Source organism: Meleagris gallopavo, chromosome Z, assembly GCF_000146605.3.
Source record: "Meleagris gallopavo isolate NT-WF06-2002-E0010 breed Aviagen turkey brand Nicholas breeding stock chromosome Z, Turkey_5.1, whole genome shotgun sequence".
Taxonomy (NCBI): domain Eukaryota; kingdom Metazoa; phylum Chordata; class Aves; order Galliformes; family Phasianidae; genus Meleagris; species Meleagris gallopavo.
The window spans coordinates 52,226,670-52,239,169 of record NC_015041.2 but is presented as its reverse complement, the minus strand read 5'-3'; the positions used below and the strand labels follow the sequence as shown (position 1 = coordinate 52,239,169).

Here is a 12,500-nt window from a genome sequence, read left to right as displayed (position 1 = left end):
CTGCTTCGCTTGCGCTTCTCTGCCTGCGCTTCTCGCCTGCGCTTCTCATCTCAGCGTTGTGGTAAGGCCGATCCACTATCAATTTCACATTCTCTCTCCTTATAAAATTCTGTTGATACCATATTTAGTAAAATTACTTTGTTTTACCTCAGATTGTTGCCACTGTTTTCAATTATTTCGGGGTCCCTTATTTTCTTTTTTTTCCGGGGGCGCGGATCCGCGGATCCCTCCGCCCTTCTAGTCACGGAACCGGGCCGAACCAGCCCGTAAACCGTTGACAGTAATTAAAGCAGCTCTTGAATTACATCTACAATCTGAGCCTCACAGGAAGACTTCAATTGGCCAGTGCTCCAATCACTGAACCACTCACCTTCCTGTGTCATTTTTCCCTCTCACAACTAGCTAAAAGTGTGCTAGCAAATTCTTAGATTCTTTCAAGATCTGATAAATCGTTCTTTCACTCTCAAATTCAATTACAGTCTGGTTCAACAGAGCTCAAATTTGAGTGATTTGCAGGAGTCTGTCTTTCTATAGCTTAGTAGGAGTTCACCAGGTCACATGAAGAAAATCACACCCTCCCACTAAGTTTAAATTTTTAATTATTAGTCATTTCTTAAGGCACTTAAGAGGAATAGCTTTAAACTAAAAGAGATGGGATTTATGTTAGATGTTAGGAAGAATTTTTTTTTACTCAGAAGGTGGTGTGGCAGTGGCTGCCCAGAGAAGCTGTAGATGCTCCATCCCTGGAGATGTTCCACACCTGGTTGGATGGGATCCTGGACAGCCAGATACAGCAGCTGTCACACCTGCCCACAGCAGGGAATTAGAACTAGATTATCTTTAACGTCTCCTCAAATCTAAGCCATTCCCTGACTCTCTGATTCTTGTGTAATAATCCTTAATAGACAATCAAATCAATGTCAAGTTCAAAATTGAGGTTTTACTTTTCCAAACATTACGTAAAATTTCCTGACCATACATTCAACAAAATTAGTATAGATTTGAATAAAGTAACACACAGGTTTTCACCAAGCCTTTCTCAAATACACAATTTAAGAAACACTACTATCACTGTATAACAGAAGATACATTCCTAGTACATATTTGTGCAAGTCCAATTCTCTAAAAATGTCATCTATTGCATTTATTCTTCTCCTTATGAAATTTACTACCTAGATCACTTAGATTGTGTGATTTTTTTTCCTAAACATAAAATACAAAGAAAATTCTTTAAAATCAGTACAGATATAAATGTCCTGAAAATGGTTTCCCTGCTAACATACCAGAGTTAAAGGGATTTTTAAAAGCTGTAATACGGGTAGTTAATTCTAAAACATAAGTGGCACAAAAATTAAATTATACCTTCCAGAAAATAAGATCGCAAAAGCACAAGGGATAATTATGAAAATTATAAAATTAATGGATTTCTTACTCTGCTACTGCTTACCACAGACCATTATTTATAAATCATCTTATAAAACTATTGAAAATGGACATTACACACATAGTCTAATCGTCTCGTCCAGTACTGCAATTCCGAGATTCTAACCCACAGCAAGATCAAAGTACTTTCCCTTCCTTAATATTAATAACTATTTCTGAAAATTCTGTATACGTGAAAAGAAGGCAAAAGTATTCATACCCTTTAATGCAGTAGTCTTTTCTTTTTCATCAGGGACTCCTTGCTGGAGTTGAGCCATCATTACCCAAGCTGTCAGCAGATTTAAAATACTAAAATATAAGTGCATCTATCTTCAAATGACAATCTGAAAATCAACAAGTTAAACATTAACAAATTTGACTTCTACTTCAAGGGATCTTATTTGTTAACACATATATAAACAGAACTGCATATAAAACAGAACTCATTACAAAAACAAAGCTTCCCTGAGTATAAAAAACAGTATATAAAGTAAAATTTAAATTGACTCTTTCCTTTTCTTCAAAACGTATACTGGACACAGTAGAGCGTCATCGCACTATCACAGATTTAGAGATTTCACAACGTAGTGTAACACAAATTCCTCTATCATGCGGGGTCAAAGATTCAAATTCACAAGAATAAATATTAACTTCTCCCTAATACTGAAGGGACTTGATTTATTCAACAGTCATTTATTGCAAATCTAACGTAAGATCAGTAAATGATTAGCTTTTTGGAAAAGCACAACACTTGAAAGGCCACAGTAGAAAGTACAAACAAAATCAAACATAATTAACAGAACCTCCAAAATCTCTGCAGATTTTTCTACTTCAATTACTTAGATTTAATTATTCTTGCTGTATCATATAGCTTTCAGTTTTTACTAAAATTATAATACGGAGTACATAGCTCAAAACCATTATCTCCACTGAAATTTATCCAGTAAATATCCAGGTACAGCACTAGGTATAGACTAGGTATGAGTATCCATACAAAACATGTTTAATTTTTTTCCTATTGCACAGAAGGCAACCCAGACATTCAAATCTGCAATCCCTTTCATCTTGAATCTGACACCAAGGGAGCAAACTACCAAATCACAATCATTGCTTCTCCCTTTTCAATAAAAAGACTTCTATGTATTGAGTTCTTTTTTCCTTCATCCTTTTAGTTGTTTCATCTGTCAGTCATGAACAATTTGTTTAACTCTTCTCCACAACATATACTTCATCATGGACAAATCTGCGTGAACTGCATTCCCTGTAGCAACCTGCAACTTTTAAACAAAGAGCAATATGATTTACCCACTGTACTGCTGGCTCCCTAAGAGTTGTAACCGTAAAGAATTCCAAAATGGTTGTTAAGTAGTTTAAGAATTAAAAATAGCAGAGAAAAAAAAAACAAAACAACAAAACAAAAACAACAAAACAACTTGGTAAGGACACAGAGTGGCAGAAGAGGAGAGTGTTTTTTCTTCACAGAAATTATTACATTAAATTAGAGAAATATTACCCAAAACATTTTTCTTGTAGATTAAGGAAAAAATACATAAGGAGCTGATAGTTATTAACTAAAGTAGTTTTTTTTTTTTTGTTAAGTTGCTGTTCAAGGCAGTTTAACAATCTATTCTAGAAGTTTGGCCTAGGTCAGACTTTGATGCCTTCCTTGGTGGTTTCAACTAAGCTGCTGCGAAATGAGAATGCACTGTCCAAGTCTCTTATAAATGTAATTTCACCAGGAAACTTCTACTTTGATTATGCACTTAAAAAAAAAAAAATAATGGTACAACTCCACGCAATTAAGTTAAAATGGCCATCTTGTAGCTAACACTTTAATCATGCTAGCAGTGACAACACAAGTAATGAATAAAAAGGACAGGAAAGCCACAGCTATATTTTTCCTATTTTCTGGCATATAACATATTCAATATAAATATTAAAATGGCTCAAACATTGATTTGCACGCGTGGATTTTTTTAACTACATTTCTCAGATGCTTCCAAGTAGTTCACTGACAAGACGACCAGATAGAAAATCTTGACCATCATCAGTCTGTATGTTTGCAGCATAAAAACATATACATTCCAGTTAATCACAGTAGAAAACAAACAAAATCATTCCAATTACATTTACTAAAATTGCCAGAAAGTGACAGTGATACTGATTTGTGATAAGTCAGATGAAAGTTATTCTTGGGTAGTCCTCCCTACAGGACATCTGAAGATTCATAATTGAATATAGTTCAGTTAATGCAGCCACAAGTCACAAGTTTTAAACAAGTGTTTAAAAACATGTTATTCACCAGCTTAAGTAATACGGAATTTATCCACACAGATTCACCTTCATAAAATAATCCCCACCAATTACTCTAAAAAATTAATGCAGTGACAAATAATTTCAGCCACTTTTGTTCCTTTCCAATATATACGTATATTATGGTAACCTACGCAGATCTGGTCACTGAGGAAAGAGCAGATAACTTACAGGCTATTAAATTTAGAAGCACCATTTATAAATAAATAAACCTCAATTTAACTTTGGGATGGAATTTTGAGTTCTTTTTGTCAAACTAAAAAAACTGTTACAGCAGCCACTGGAGGGAGGACTTGATATTAAAATGAGGATGAAACAAGCACACAGAATTTTATGTACTGTTTGCAAGAATAGAGCATTCCATTGAAACACTCACTGATATTTGTTTAAATGACAAACAGAAGAAATTGGATGAGAGGGCTAGATTTCCTTTCTTTCACAAATAGATGTTGAATGAGCTGGAGTCTGATGGTCCAGAAACAAACAGTGGAAACATTACAGAGCTCCATGAATACTTACTTACTCAGTGCAGCTAATTAGATGATCCTTTATAAAACATCTTTTATTTGTTTGTTCCAGTAGCTAAGACAGGAACATGACCTAAAGACAACAGTTATTATTCCTATGAGAATTTACATTATTTTCCAAGTATCTTGCCTTTGCAATCAAACTTCAGGGATCTATCAGAAAATTTATTACACATATTCTTCAACTTCAATGTCGAGCAATACTGGATATCATTTGGCATCATAAATATTTTGGCTTTGCGTGGGACAGGAGGCATTTTCACCAGACCCGTATTAATACAACTATTGGATTCACAAATGATCACTGAGTTTAAAAACAACAAACAAAACAGACATTTGCACACTTATGGTAATATGTACGCATATTTTCTTTTTTGTGAAGTAGTACCAGAAACTCGGACCTTGATAGTGCTTGATTTGAAAATGAGCAGTATCAAAGTATATGCTCTATTGTATTCCGACTCTGAAACAAATGCAGACAAACAGATTTTTAGAGACTTTTATTTATTTTTTTTTCCAAGATGCAAATCCAGCTATAAATGCAGCAAAAAAACCCAAACAACTTTGTATAAGATTTTGCCCTACATTAGCGATAGTTGAAATAAAGTCAATGTTTTGTGGTACAGATACTCCAAGTAAAGGACACAAATAATTGCAATGCTAACCCATTACAAGTGCACCACAGAAGAAAACACTGGCACTGTAAGGCAGCAAAAATCTATATAGTTTATCTGAATATGAGTCACGAGAATGCCTGGTTACAATGCTTTATTAGAAGACAGCTGAATCAGTCTTGCTTTTTGTAAACCAACATTCTAAGTAAAGGACAAGTAGTCCTTTTAGACTAGTGCAGTGCTCCTGCTGAACCCAGTTTTACTTGAAATAGATATCTGGATGACAGCTGGGTTTTTAGTTCTTTCTCTGTATAGGCTCAGAAAAAGCACAAAATACATTTTGTAATCTGTAGTTGATTTTTTGTTTGTCTAATTCTATTTTATCCCTGCTTATAGGACAAGACATTCAACATCAGTAACATTGCTTCAATTAATGTTATACTTCACTTTTTTCTACTTATAAAGACCTTATTTTCTTATAGGTTTTCCACACTTTATCTCTGAAGGACAATTATTTCCAGCCTGCTTTAGACTAAATGGTTTTGAGTAGGATCAGCTAAAATGTCAACATCTTGTATATGAAGAAGGTTCAGAGGCAGTATCTTTTACTCAGTTTTGCTGTTAATGAGCAGCTATGGCATCTCCACGTTGCAGAGATCAGAAACTTTGCCAGAGGATCAGTTTAGCATGCAGCATGTGCCTCTTCCTTCTCCCCTTAGAGCCTGCCCAGATCTGCACAAGTAAAACTTGCTTTTTGCACACATTTATTATAGACTTATTAAGACTTATCAGAATTTCCAGAAAATTTACCTATTTGCCTAGAGCACACTCCATACAGTTGCAAAAAAACAGAGGGAAGACATACAGGAGGAGAGCAATAAATGCTAGAAGAGCAGGATCTTTTACCACTTGAGTACAAAGAAATTGGCAAGAATCCCCAAGTCCCTGAATCTTGGTATATCTTCACATTCTAACAAATGGTGGTGGGATTTGCTGATAAAATACAAGACTGCAGCTGCCATTAGAGGTTGATTTATTTCCACAGGATCTACCTTCTCATGTTATTTACCCCTGAAGCTCAGTAGGCATTTTACTACGAGCTGTATGTATTAATGCCCCAATCATGTGAAGCAACATGGCTGTTTACAAGGGACAGATTCAACTTAACTTCATGTGCTGAAATTCTAATTATTCTAGTTTAACATTCTTGAAATGTTGAAAACGACCTTCATAACCATATGTCTGTAGATATGATCAAATAAACATGTTAAAAGGATACAAAAACAGGAAGAACAGCCTCAGCATAGCCTCTTAGAGACTTACATGATGGCCTTATCATTAACCAGCAGAAGGTTCAAAATGAGCATCTACAAATTTTCTGCAGCAGTAACATCAGATGCTTAACACAGTACTCTCTAAAGCACTGATCTTCTATATATTTTAAGTGTGTAGAGAACCCCATTTCTTTGGTTAGAGCAGATGGGTTGTGTCTACTGAATCATGCAAGTAATACTGGAGACAGAAAAAGCAATCCTGCAGTGAAGACACAAGAACGGTGCCTAGGATAACTCTACTGAAAGAAAGAATGTGCTCTTAACTGATTCAGATCCTGTCAAACAAAATGTTCTCAGATGATTTTTTCCTGTACTTCTTTCATTTTCTGCGTGTTCAACCTGAGCAATCCACTTCAATGCTCAGAACCAGGGATTGCACGATTCCAGTTTTAAAACTTGGAAGAATCGTCTCTATTTTTTTCAAGCTCAGCACTCCAGGTGAGTCTATGCTGCTGAGCAGGGCATTAATTTCATGATCCCTCTTCTCCTATCACCTACCACAAAAATGCCACTAAGAATCCTCTACACATAATAGATGATAGGGAAAATTTAAGGAATCAGTGTTGATGAAGAACTACTACCCTGCAATTAAAGCCTCAAAAAAAGTCCATGTAACACACAGTAATGTTATATGCAATATAAGATTTTCGTTGTGTTGTTCTACGGTACACAGGACTACATATCAAGCAATGGGGACAAATAGAAATGTTGAAGAAACACAAATTTGGCAAACAGTTGTGTGTGAAATGGTCTTTAATTACAGAATCATATTTTCTCACAGTGTACATTGCAAGGATAAGTAATATTGGCACAATATTACTTCGTAATTGCCCTGTGACAGTTTATAAAAAAGAAAACTGTCTTGGATGGATTTTTACGATGATTGCCTTAGACTGCTGGTTTTAACAGAATTCTGGCTTGAAAGATGGGGTGGAGAATACTGACTCTCAACAGCCTCATCTCTGTACATACTAAGTAGTTAGAGGACAAAGCCAGAATTTTTAATCTTTTTTTTTAATGTCAGCTTTTCTCAAGCAATCCCATGGGTCAGCTGGAAAGGGAAAAAGGCCTCTAAAACCAGAAAAACTCTAAGACTATTAAAAGAACCTTCTCTTAGGAGAGACACCAAAGTAATTTGCAGGACCACTACAGACAAAGAGGGAGAGACTAGAAAATTCCCGAGAAATCATTTCTGCTTTGGCTACCATCAAAATCTGCCTAGATATGTATGTGTCTAGTACTTTAACTTTTTCTCCCCCTCCCTAACTCCGCTCTGCTCTTAATAGTTTGACTTTCAAAAGAGCTACGTGCCATTAATTGAAGACTCTTGAAAAGACAACTGACAAAGTAGCTGAAGATCCAATGAACACTAGCCCAGATCCTAGCACACAGCAAAGGATTTTTAATCCTCCTCAAGACTCTCAGCTGCGAGGGAGTGCAAAAAGAGCCTAGGGAAGGGTAAGGGGTGCCTCCAGCTTTCTGGGACATACCTATTTTCTCTATCTCCTACCAGAAGGTGCATATGCAAAGAATTAACATCACCATCCAGACTATTCTGCTTGTAACAAAAGTACAGCAGTATCTAAGACCAAAGGAAGCTATTCCAAATTAAATAATACAGAAATAAGCATATGAGGCTACTGAAGACATCAGTTTATCATCAAGACCCACTACTTTTGTATCAGACATCCCAGATTCTCACAGTGTATATACCTCTTCTTTCCAGCACTGTCTGCCTCAATTGATCTACCCTACAGCTCTGCCCACCATTTCTTCCACCACAAGAGATTTCTCCCCTTTCAGCATTTTTCTCAGTTTTACTAATACTGTACCTCATATTTCTTTGTCTGCTTCTCTATCTTAGAAGCAGCAGATATTTTCTGGCCAACTGAACAGAGGAGTACTGCTTCATTTCAACCATCTATCATGCAAAGCAAACAGCCCTGTGAAACACATGAAGTCTACAAATTTGGTTTTGTGGGATTATCACTTACCAGCACCACATTACATTATAAATAAATGATATGAATAATATAAGCATATTATTCATTTAGTCCATAATTTAAGAACAACTTTATCTTAAAATTCTGATCGGCAGATTTCTTTTGCTTTCTACTACAAAATAACAAAAAGGACCAAGATAAAGCAAGGCAAGTAGACGTGCATCTTGTATAAACTTCAGAAAAATGTGGAAAAATATTCTACTAATTGCCTAGTTTAGTAAGTACAATCAGACTTCAGATAGCTCTGCTACTGTCTTGCCTCCAACCTTTCCGTATGTGCCCAGAGTCAATCATAGCATCATATAGCAGAGTGGTTTGGAAAAGATCTCTAGAAATCATCCGGAGCAACCTTCTGTCAACAGCATGGCCTATTCATCAGGTAATCCAGCATAATGCCACGATCAGCCTTCCCTATTTCCAGTAAGGAAGATTCCACTGCTCCTATGCAGAACTTATTCTAACGTTTAATATTTCTAGTAGATTTTCTTGTCCTTACATCCAGATGGAGTTTCCTGTCTCACCATACATCCTTATGAAAAAGAAACTTAAAAAGACAACTTCTTCACCATAAATACCTTCTAGAAATTGGATGATTGAGGAAATCATTCCAACTCCTCTCTGCTAAATGTCCTCGAACCATTCTTCAAACGCCAAGTTCTCTAATCATCCTGGAAGCCACCTGCTAGATCTACAATTTTACAACATCTGTCTTGAACTGAGGAAACAAACAAGATGAAGCACAGAATCACAGAACCACCAAGGTTGGAAAAGACCTACAAGATCATCCAGTCCAACCATCCACTTATCACCAACAGTACTCGCTAAATCATATCCCTCAACACAAAATCCAAACGCTCCTTGAACACCTCCAGGGTCAGTGACTCCACCACCTCTCTGGGCAGCCCATTCCAGTGCCTGGGCACTCTTTCAGAGAAGTAGTATTTCCTAACGTCCAGCCTAAATCTCCCGTGGCACAGCTTGAAGCCATTCCCTCTAGTGTTATCACCACTTAAATAAGAGAAGAGGCTGACCCCCAGCTCACTACAACCTCCCTTCAGGTAGGGAGAGCAATGAGGTCTCCCCTGAGCCTCGTCTTCTCCAGACTGAACAATCCCAGCTCCTTCAGCCGCTCCTCATAAGGCCTGTGCTCCAGATCCCTCACCAGCTTTGTTGCCTTTCTCTGAATCCGCTCCAGGGCCTCAATGTCTTTCTTGCACTGAGGGGCCCAAAACTGGACACAGTACTCGAGGTGCAGCCTCACCAGAGCTGATTACAGGGAGACAATCACTGCCCTGTTCCTGCTCCTGAGGTATACCTGAGGTATGCTCCTACTAGTACAGGAGATTAGTCAATTTGCCCTTATTCCCACAAAGGTGCAGTTCTAGCCATGTTTAGATAGCTGTCCAAAAGGTTCTCTAGCTCCTTTTAGTAGAGCTACATCCTAGCCAGGCATTACAAACCTGTGGTGGTGGTGCTTAGAAATTACACCTTTGTCACTGTGCACGTTCACAGTGAAGTTGAGCAGCTGCAAGAAATGGTTTGTTTTAGTCTCAGGTTTAAACACGCTGTCCTAACAGTAGCCATTCCAAACAAGAGCTAAAAAACTTTACCAATCATTCCAAACAAAAACAGTAAAGTTCTTGGCATATTTTGTGGAAAACATTACATTTTCTACCAGCTTGAATAAACTTCTAGTAGTGCTCTCTAGAGGAGCACTACCTTACTGTAGCTGCAGACTCCGTTGGCAAAGTTCAGCCAAGCACTACCAATCACAAGTGTGTGCTGATGGAAGCAGCAGACAAGCAGAGAGACTGGAAATGCTACCTAATTTAACAAAAAGCATCTCAAAAAATTTATAGTTTTTGCTTTGTATTTCCTTCAGCTAACCAATTCTAAGACCAATCAGTCTTTAACTACAGAGTATTGCACAGAAAGGCATGCAATCTCAATTTTATTAGCTCTTAAATTAACCCATCACTTTCTATGATAGTTTCAAAGGTTACTGTTTTTTGTACTGTGTTTCCAGTCTGAATTAGTAAAGCATTTTTTTTTTGGACTATGGACATAACTTATCACATAACTGGATAACAGCAAATAAATTCTTTACCATTTATCATTTTACCACTTTTGGGTTGAAATCAAATTTTACTAGAAATGATTTAACATTATTTCCCAAAGATAGTTACTGACTTGCTAGATAGTTCTTATAAATATTTACTGAAGATCACCACTACTGAAGACTGCTTCTAGTTTAAACTTTCTAAGGAAGAAAAGTTTCTAAGTTCCTCATGAAGCAGCTATTTAGCTTACACTGAACAGTCTATCAGTTTGAACATGACTTATTTTAAGTAGTCAGTTTACATAATATTAAATTATACTGCAGCAGTAACTGTAATAAAGCAAACCCATAATCTGAATGAAGTTTATTCTGTCATTTAATTATTAATATAATTTTCCATTAATATTCTACTCATTTAATCAAGTTGTGACAGTCTGATCTATTATTGTCTGCATTGACCTATCCTCTTCCATCAAGCACTGACCACCATCAGCACTTCTCTCATCTTCCAGTATTTATTTATCATTCTAAGTATTATTTAAAATGAGTAACAATAGACAAAGGACTTCCTTTAACACATCTTTTATCATTCTTTGGGTCAACTTTAATAAATAATCAGCCCCCAAAATTACAATACCTAACAATGAAAATGAAGTGCCATAGAAAACAGAGGACACTCGAATTGTTAGCAAATTCAGACTGGGATTAGATGACTATTCAGAAGGAATAGTGCTGTTAAACCTATCTTAATCATCTGAATACTGCAATAGTTGAAAAATGTAACTGCCACAACAGAGTTTATCAATACAATTATAGTAATTACAGTAAACAATCCATTGCACTATTCTGTCTTTATGTCTCCTTAACACCACATGGATAATACATAAACCTCACAAATCATGTGGAAAAAACTTCATGCATAACTAAGGCCTGTCCACATTAAAGCACTTATCCTTCTGTCCACCTCCCTAGAACAGCTGACCACACTGTTTCCTAAAACTACACAGAAATGAATGCAAGAAAAGCACAGATACATCATATAGTGTGCTGCATGGAAAAATATGGACCATCATCAGCTTCATCTAATGTAACAAGGGACTCCTGTAAAACATACAATCAACTTTCTCACATAACAGACGAATTTTAAGAAAATCTCCAAGATGTTGAAATAGTATTATCTTTAAAAGCATTCTTACATAAGATAATTAATTTAAAAATGAAGCAGGACAAGGAAAAATGAATCTGTAAAGAAAACTTACAGCAAGGCAAAATGTTTGCAACAATCCACATTATAATATGTATAGATAGAGTTCATTTTTTTTTCTGCAGAGGCTTGTATGATGCTATGCTTTGGTTTTGCAGAGAGAGCACACCAAAGTTGCTGAGCAACTCTGCAGAGAGCCAAGGGCTTCTCTGTTTCTCACAATGCCAAGCCAACAAGGAGCTGGCAGTGCACAGGGAGCTGGGGGGACACAGAATGAGGACAGCCAACCCCAGTTGACCAAAGGGGTGTTTCATAAAGGATGCCATTCAGAGGGACATCAACAGGCTAGAAAGGTGGGCCTGGGTGAACCTGATGAGGTTCAACACGGCAAAGTGCAGAGTTTTGCACTTGGGCCGGAGGACTCCCAGGCATCCATACAGACTGGGAGGAGCAGTCCTTGAGAGCAGCCCTGCAGAGAAGGACCTGGGGGTCTTGATGGATGAAAAGCTTAACATGAGCCAGAAGTGTGCTCTTGCAGCTTGAAAAGCAAATGGTATCCTGGGCTCCATCAGAAGAGGGGTGGCCAGCAGGGACAGGGAGGTGATTGTTCCCCTCTACTCTGCTCTTGTGAGGCCCCATCTGGAGTACTGCATCCAGGTCTGGAGCCCCCAATACAAGCAAGACAGAGAGCTGTTGGAGAGGGTCCAGAAGAGAGCCACGATGATCAGGGGACTGGAGCACCTCCCCTATGAGGACAGGCTGAGGGAGCTGGGCTTGTTCAACCTGGAAGACAGAAGTCTGCAGGGTGACCTCATTGCAACCTTTTAATACCTAAAGGGAGCCTGCAAACAAGAGGGGAATCAACTCTTTGAAAGGGTTGACAACTGCAGGACAAGGAGAAATGGTTTTAGGTTGAGGGAGGAAAGATTTAGGTTGGATGTCAAGGGGAGGTTCTTTACAGAGAGTGGTGAGGTGCTGGAACAGGCTGCCCAGAGAGGCTGTGGATGCTCTGTCCCTGGAGGTG

At 37.6% G+C, this 12,500-nt stretch overlaps 1 protein-coding gene across 1 annotated transcript in view; it reads right to left on the bottom strand.

Annotated features, from left to right (window-relative positions):
* Positions 1 to 1,952, bottom strand: part of FAM172A (family with sequence similarity 172 member A) — a 237,291-nt gene extending 235,339 nt beyond the window's left edge. The window contains 1 exon segment of the mRNA XM_010726054.3: positions 1,570 to 1,952. Within this exon segment, the coding sequence (XP_010724356.1) occupies positions 1,570 to 1,748 (179 nt within the window). The 5' untranslated portion in view covers positions 1,749 to 1,952.
* Between the last annotated feature and the right edge of the window lie 10,548 nt (positions 1,953 to 12,500).